Consider the following 8,163-nt stretch of genomic DNA (forward strand, 5'->3'; position numbering starts at 1 on the left):
ATCATTAACGTTTCGCGTTCATGATTTGATGATGGACACGGTCTGCTGTACCTCCTCTTATATAAGACAATATGCTCGACTGTTAGCCTCAGTTATCAAAACATCGTCGAACAGCAACAAACACCAGCATCTCAAGATGGGTTTGATCATCAAGAACTTGCTAGCAGTGACCGTTTTGTCAACCCTTTTGGTTGACTGCAGTGCGGCAATCCACCCTAAAGTATACAGGACTATAAATTTGTTCAGGAAATGTCTGATAAGTGGATACCCTCTTTTGTGTGTTAAGGAAGCCAGTCTGGACATCGTCAATGAAACTTTAGTGAATGATAAGCCGATGTTGTTCTACGATATGGTGGAGATTGGGAGAAATCCGAACTATAATCTCAACAATTCTATTATGGAAGATCTGCCCAGGGATTTGGAAGCTAGAAGCCTGAAGATAGACGAGATTTTGCATGACAAAATCGAGGATTACTTCAAATCTAGGACCATCAAGTTTATCATGGCACCAGCAGTTGAGGGTGATGTGGGTGAGTTTAAACGAAATATTTTAATTTTTTATTAATTTTTTTGGTAGTCGAAAGCTCCGCTAGAAGATTTTTGGGACTTTCCTAGAATATTACAATTTTTCCATATAAAATCATCGTTTTATGATGCTCAATTCGGCAGTATCTTTTAGTTTAATGCTTCATTTACGTTCTTAAATGAGAGACAAATGAATACAACAACAAATACATATTTGAAACGCCATGAATGTATTTACAAAAATAATTTTCACATACCGTTTTTATTTATACAAAGAGACATTCAACATTTTCAATTTGAAAATCTTGAATGTCTCATCGTATAAATAAAAACGGTATGTGAAAATTATTTCAATTTGAAAATCTTCAGATTCAGACAATGAACTTTCAAATGGTAGAATTCTTTATAAAACTTCGAAAGTATTTTGGAAGCTAGCGGAGCAGTCAGAAGATAGTATAGTATCTTATACTAACGTGATTACTTTTAAATATCTGTTACTGTTTCTTAGTTGCTTTTGATTCTTATCAAAAATTAACTTGTTTCTTGAATACATTGAAAAAAATGTATTCCGTAACTCAAAAAGTACCTACTATAGAAACTGAATACTGAAAGTAATAAGGGATCTAGTAGAGCTGCCAGAAAATATATTTCAGCTTTTTCATAGTGACTTAGTTACTTGGAATGATCTCTGTTACTGTATCCGTTGAACTTTTATTTTTCAGCAGAAAGATATCATAAATGTTTGAGTACCGATATCTTGGATACCGAAAAGTATCTCACATACCAAAAAGCAATTCAAAAATCTAATATGTTGAAAAATTTATTAAATGTGAAAAAAGTAGATAACGAAATTTAAAAAAGTAACTAGATACATAAAATAACTTTAACGATCGCTTTCAGAAAGTATATTATCTTGTTTCTAGGTACTTTTTGAAAATATCCTTGATAGCTCTGAATGCTTGAATTTAATTCTTTCGAACATTCTGTATAGTACAAAATGATTTGGACTTTATCATATAACAACAAAGTGGCACTTTTCATGAACATATCAAACATAATAAGTGGATGAAATATAGAAAAAACTTAATTTTACATTCCTGACACACTATCTGACATCTACAAATTGGCGTTACCGTCATAAAATCCACCAAGAAGGACCAAAAATACCAAATACCTTTTTCCTCTCAATCTGAATCAATTCGACAATTAATTGTCAAATTTTTCAACTTAAATTGAAAAACATGAAAACTTCAATTTGAAATAAAAAAAAACAGATAAAACAAGGATAACTTTTTCCCATTCCATCTCCACTTTTTCTTTGCGTTTTTAAAACACCAGCACATCTTCGATCTCCGAATTGACAAAAAAATATTTTTCTCCAGAAGAAGAATCAGGCCGTTCGATGAAAGAAGTAAAAAAGTTACCACGTAATGGTAAAGATGGTTGGGAAGGTGGTTATGGAGGCAGTGGATATGGTGGTGTTGTTTCCGGCGGAAGCGGAGGCGGCTGCAACTGTATGTCAGAACTGTAGCATTGTAGCCAAAATAGATGACAATAGAATAGCTCTTAGAGATCTATGTGGCTTGGGTAGATGAACTAGATAGTTTTTCAAAAATCCTACTTCTTTCATAAAGGATTCTGCAACGATTATAAGATCTTTTTTTTTTGTTCAGAACATACAATGGTGCCTTAAGTATATACATTTTATGTGTTCTCCTTTTTATAACTTTTCTCTCTCTTGAATATCTTAGGTCATATCAAAAACTTCTCGGTTCACTTCGAAGAAACATTTCTCTTCAACTTAATTTCTTCATGTACATTCTGTAAGAAATCTGTGGAAAGTCCTTCAAGTTCTACTGAGATTGAAATATTTTATAGATGGACTTTTCTGATCCAGATTTATCAGTACTCTTCAATCAAAACATTCCATTCGTATGTTAGGTCATATCAAAAACTTCTTGATTCTCTTCGAAGAAACATTTCTATTTAACTTAATCTCTTCATGTACATTTTGTAAGAACTCTTTGGAAAGTTCTTGAAGTTTCACTGAAAAATATTTTGTAGATGCATTTTCAAAGGATCTTTTTTACTGCAGTTTTTTAGTACTTTTTCATCAACAATTCAATACCATTCAATTAGTTTTCTCCCAAATAGAAGAAGATGACAGTTTGCGAAAAGAATTTAGCACTCCTAACTCAGACAGCTAAAGCACTCAAATTGTTTATGTGGTTCCTCTTCACTTCAATCCATAACATGTTGATGAGAATTGACCATTGAAGGGATTGTAGAACATTCAATTAGCTTAACCCCAAATACAAGAAGATAACAGTTTGCAAAATAATTCAGCACTAATAGCTCAAGCAGTTAAAGCACTAAAGTTAGTGCTGTGGTTCCTCTTCAGTTCAATCTCTAAAATATTGATGAGAATTGATCTTTGAAGGGATTGTAGAAATGAATTCTCTCAGCTGGCAGTTGAGGTTAAGTCCTGAAATAAAAAAAATTGTGATTATTGGATTTAGGTATCGTAGTGGTGAGCCTACATCACTCTTAGTACTTTTGCTTCCAATTCTACCAAAGGTGGTGGAAGCAAGGAAACTTTGGTTTACGATTTCAACATCTCCATTCGCAAAATGAGATTCAGACAATCCTGAACAACTTTGGTTTCCTGTCTATCGATCTGTGTGTCCAAATATTCTTTTAACAGCCTCAACTTCAACAATTCTCCTAGGATTTCAATAAAATTGTGTGAGGGCTTTCAGTTTGAGCCTTAGATGGTCCCATACAAATTTCAGCTTTTCCAGATAGAGGGTGGGCGTTGAGCATGGACAAATGTGAAATGTCTGGTATTCCGATATATCACATTCTGTTAGTCTGAATTCGTGGAAAGCTGGTATGGATTTTTAGATCGGGTTGTGAGTGGTTCAATTGAAATTTTAGCCCTTTTTATGTTCCAAATGGTATTGTTCCAATATTTCTCATTTTACTCTCCAGATTTTGATGAAATTTGGGGAAATATTGATATTCAGATTGGTGCATTGAATGTTTCATAAGAATATAAGCTTATTTCCTTTTGATGTGTACAAAGTGCATGGATAGTTAGTGTGGAGTTCTTATAAAACAACACAAATTGGCAGAGGCTATGACAAGAATTTGACTCGTCCAGAAAACGTGAAACATCTTGCCTCTCTAAAAACATATTTGCCTTTTCATCGGCATACATATGATCAAATATTCTATATGTAGAACAAGCTCAACATATCCCACAAGTAAATAATCCACGGAACTCTCTTACAGACCTACATTTCAATTCCATTCACAGTATTATCTAAAGTGACAAAGCAACTAAATAATGCATTTCTCAGGAAATCAAATCAAGTCTAACTGCACTATCCACAATATGAATTCCATTTCTCACAAGCAATTCATTCAATACGAATGATATTAAAAAAAAACGTCACGAGAGCTGAAGCTTTTCCCATCATTAACCTGCTCGTTCCAATATTCCTAGAATGACAAGAAAACGACCCATCTGCCCTTAATATGCCATGCACTCTAATCAAGACTGCAACGTCGAAAACTGCGGAGAAAGAACTGGGTGAAACTTATTGTTCCATATTTTCACTGGGTTATTCAGCGCGGTGAGATTAAAAACAAATTAATAAACATCTTAATCGACTTGATCCGAATAAAATTGTCAAGCTTGAGGATCAAGTGAGCGTGACGTGTCTTCTGCTAGGCTTTTGGCATGAAGATGTGCATCATAAATCGTTTTAAATTGCTTGGAAAACCGGAACATTTGAAACTGATAGTGAACAAGTAAACTAAGCCATTACCTAATGAATTGCTTTGAGGTGACATTGATGTTCAGATGACAACGCGGGGAGATTAGAAGACTCAACAGTGCATGACAGCAATGATTTTTAAGATGACATTAATATTTAATCGAGGATTTTATAGATTATCTCAATAACGATTTTTAAGTTTTTCAAAAAAAAATTTCCAATGGTTGTTCATATTTAATACTCCAGACAATAGGTGCCGGGCCCAATCAGTCAAACCCATTTTTTCTAAAAATTCGACTTTATTCCTCAACGCAGTCACCTTCAAGAGCGTTACATGTACTCAGCGCTCCTCTCACTTTTCAATGCCTTTTCTGCAGAAACAATTGTCTTTGCTTTCAAAATAGGCTCCATCCTAGGCAATCACCTCTTCATTCGAACAAAATTTCATTTCCTGGAGTACCTTTTTACCGTTGTTTTCTATAAGACAGAGTCTGTGTAGTACTTATCAAGTCATTGCTTGAAACTCGTTTTTATCCATTTCTCAAACAACAACAAATGGACACACCAATATCTCGATCCAGAACCGACTTTTTATTCCGAAATTTCGAAAATCTTTCAAAGCTTGGTGTTAATTGAAAAAAAATGATGTGACACTGGTCGGTTTTTTATAAGCTTCCATTAAATCCCCTCTTAGAAAAGTCCAAAAAATTTGTGTATTCTTTTCATTTTTATTTGCGGAATTTGACATTGAAAAAATTTCATAAATATTTTGAATTTATGACAAATCAGTGTAAAAAATTTTCAATTCATAGTACCTATTTGTTTTCTAATCGACAATCAACAAAACTATTCAAAAATATTGTATTTCACACGGTTCCTGCCAATATGCCTTCGAACTGTATTTGAAATATTAAGATTTGTGATTTTTAGGAAAATATCATGATATATTTCTTGAATTCAGTAAAAAATTACAACGAGATCATAACAAAGTTGAGCAACTTAACGACTTAAAAAATTTGAAAAAAACGCTAATTTCAAATGATGATGAAATATACATGTTTTTAGGTAGAAGTTTACGAACAAGATCAATATTTTTGGTGTTTACGAAAAATCGCAGAAAATGAAAATTCTCCAAATTTTCAACATCTTCTCTTTTATTCTTAAACATTTTCTCTGAAAAATTAGCAAATATTCAATCAAAAAGAGAAATTCCAATCATTCACAATGCGATATTTGTAATTTTTTTTCCAGAAAATTTTTCCAATTTCCTCTAATTTTTTTTATGATTACAGGCAGAAAGAAGGGAGGTGGCGGTGGAGGCGGCGGCGGTAAGAAAGGTGGCATGATGATGATGGGCATGATTGGTATGGCTTGTATGATGGGACAAATGATGATGGGCAAAGTTGCTTTCATGGCAGGTATGTAGTGTGATGATAGTATATTCTACTAGTTGCAGAATGGGCTCCTATTCCAACAAAAACTAGTTTTTCAACGTAGATATGAGTGTTGGAATTGCCTTCTACAACGATTATTAGACGATGTTTTTTTTTTCGGTCAAGTTTTGTCAAATATTGTCAAATTCAATGAAAAATTCAGATTATACATCGTAGTGACTTTTGTATTGTATCTTGGCAGTTGGTGTGACTGTTACGAAAATTGACAGATTACAGAATTTGAATCGTACGTTTCGAATTTTGAAATGATTTACAATTACGCATTTATTTCGTGAATTATGTCTGACAAAATCGATTTAACAACACCAGAATTGAGAAAAAATGCGAATAATATTGCAAATCTTTTCACTTTTTCCAAATTATATTTATTATTTTGACAATTGACGTGTATTGAAATATGATAGGATCGGAAGTCAGTATACACAACCACAAAACATAAAATATAACTGGAGACAATGCTCTCATGAGTTCATTATAGCACTTTTAATGAACTCATCACTATATTGAAATAGAGAAACAATTTATTATATCGTCACTTCAAATTTTGGCTTATTGAGTTGATTTATTCGACAGTATTAGCTCAGCTTCTAGCCAAATCTGTTAAGTGCTTTCAGAGTTACAGAAGTCTGAATTTTTGTTCTTAATTTCCCTTTTCCAAGAATGAAATCGAAAAACGCAATATCTTTGAAACGGGTAACTTTTTTGAAAAACGGAATGCTTTTCGAAAAATCTGCAGCTAAGAATCTTGAAAAATATAGACTGTCCTATCAAAAAACATACATTCCTCTTCAGCTCTAAACCGATAGCTGATTTTCATGATCTGTTTTTAGCTTCATAATATAAACCATAAAAATTACTGAAAAAAAAAACGTTATAGAAGTTTTCGAATATCTCGATCAGAAACCAAGATATAGTGAAATATTTGAAACAGTAATTTTTCAGAAAATCGAGAACAAATCTATGATCTGCTGTTTTATTATTTCAAAAGAAGGGATCAGGGGTCCTTGAAGATTTTTTCTCTGAATCTTTTAGTTCTCGAGATACTTTCAGAGAGCATCAAATTTTGGACATCTTGTACAGTTGAAGTTATATAATTAAGAATATCAGGATAGGAATCTTCATAGTTGTTGGAGAAATGTAGGGATAATGTTAATAGTTAATAATCGTATATGTTTTCATTAATATATTAATAATTGGAATTGTTGCAGTGAAAAACTTTTCAACCATAATCAAATTTTCACAATACAGAAGTTTTCCTCATAAAATTTGTTATGAAAATCAATTGGTTTACCGCATTGATCTTCTAAGATCTTGAATACCATCCATGAATATTTGAAGCAAAAATCAAGGAAAAAACATGAAAAAAATCGAAAACATAAGCATTAAATTGAGAATGTGTATTGCTACGATGATACTGAATACGAAATTTTTTCACCTCTCAGTCCGATCAGTTATAATTAGGTTGTGCTAAAACGGTAGTTTGGGATTTCAATACGTAAAAAACCTGGGTTCAAATCCCATCGTCAAGCCATTTTTTTTTCATTTTTTAAACCGCTCTTCCACGAGAAAGAAAATTTTCAGTCTGTTTTTTGCAATTATAACTTTGTTCTCAATTACTTCTCTTTTCAAGGTACCGCTATGATAATCGCCAAAGTGGCCCTGTTCATGTCCGCCATGATGGGAATGAAGAAGATGGGAGGTGGAGGAGGTGGTGGAGGTGAATCCCACGTGGTTTACGCTGCACCAGCTGAGCACAGCCACGGTGGTGGTGGTGGTGGCTGGCACAGAAGCATGGGAGAAGACTCCTACAGAGCCCCCTACCCTGAGAGTTCTGGTGGTTACTAAAAACCCCCAAAAGTAGTAGCAATGAAGTACCGAATCTGAAATTGGACCTGAAGAATTCGAATCACGTGATCTCACGTATCAATGCGAGCCAGTATAGTCGTCCGATGGATCATTCGGTGTTTCCAAATTAGCTTTTTTTTAATTTATTAAGTTCCAATTCGACCTCGTTTCAGAATTAATTTATGAAATATTTATTTATTTATTTATTTATTTTCTTATATTAGCTGTTTGAACTTGCCATAATTCAATAAGTAATATACGAAACCTCAGTGAAAATATTGATTCAGTGTAATATTTAATTTCAAACAGAAATGTAAGTTCCGAAGGCATTTTCAGGTGCTACTAGTGTATTCGCCTGGCATGTTTTATAGTGAAATAGTTTTGTAGTGTATTGTCGAGTTCAATATTTGATTATTTATTGTAAACGAGATTGTAGTTTGCAATGATTGCTTTAATAAAAAATTTGATGAATATTTTATGGTTTGAATTTTTCCACCCTAGATCCAATTTTTTTTATACAAAGATGTCTCGAAAGATATTGAATTAATATTCATGAA

The 8,163-nt window shown here is 33.1% G+C and overlaps 1 protein-coding gene across 1 annotated transcript; it reads left to right on the forward strand.

Annotated features, from left to right (window-relative positions):
* On the forward strand, positions 1-7,932 carry LOC123680351. Its single transcript, XM_045618196.1, has 3 exons — positions 1-530; positions 5,600-5,725; positions 7,392-7,932. Exons 1-3 carry the CDS (start codon positions 29-31, stop codon positions 7,604-7,606), a joined length of 843 nt encoding a protein of 280 aa, XP_045474152.1. The 5' UTR covers positions 1-28; the 3' UTR covers positions 7,607-7,932.
* The last annotated feature ends 231 nt before the right edge of the window (positions 7,933-8,163 follow it).

Source organism: Harmonia axyridis, chromosome 5 (genome assembly GCF_914767665.1).
Source record: "Harmonia axyridis chromosome 5, icHarAxyr1.1, whole genome shotgun sequence".
Lineage (NCBI taxonomy): Eukaryota > Metazoa > Arthropoda > Insecta > Coleoptera > Coccinellidae > Harmonia > Harmonia axyridis.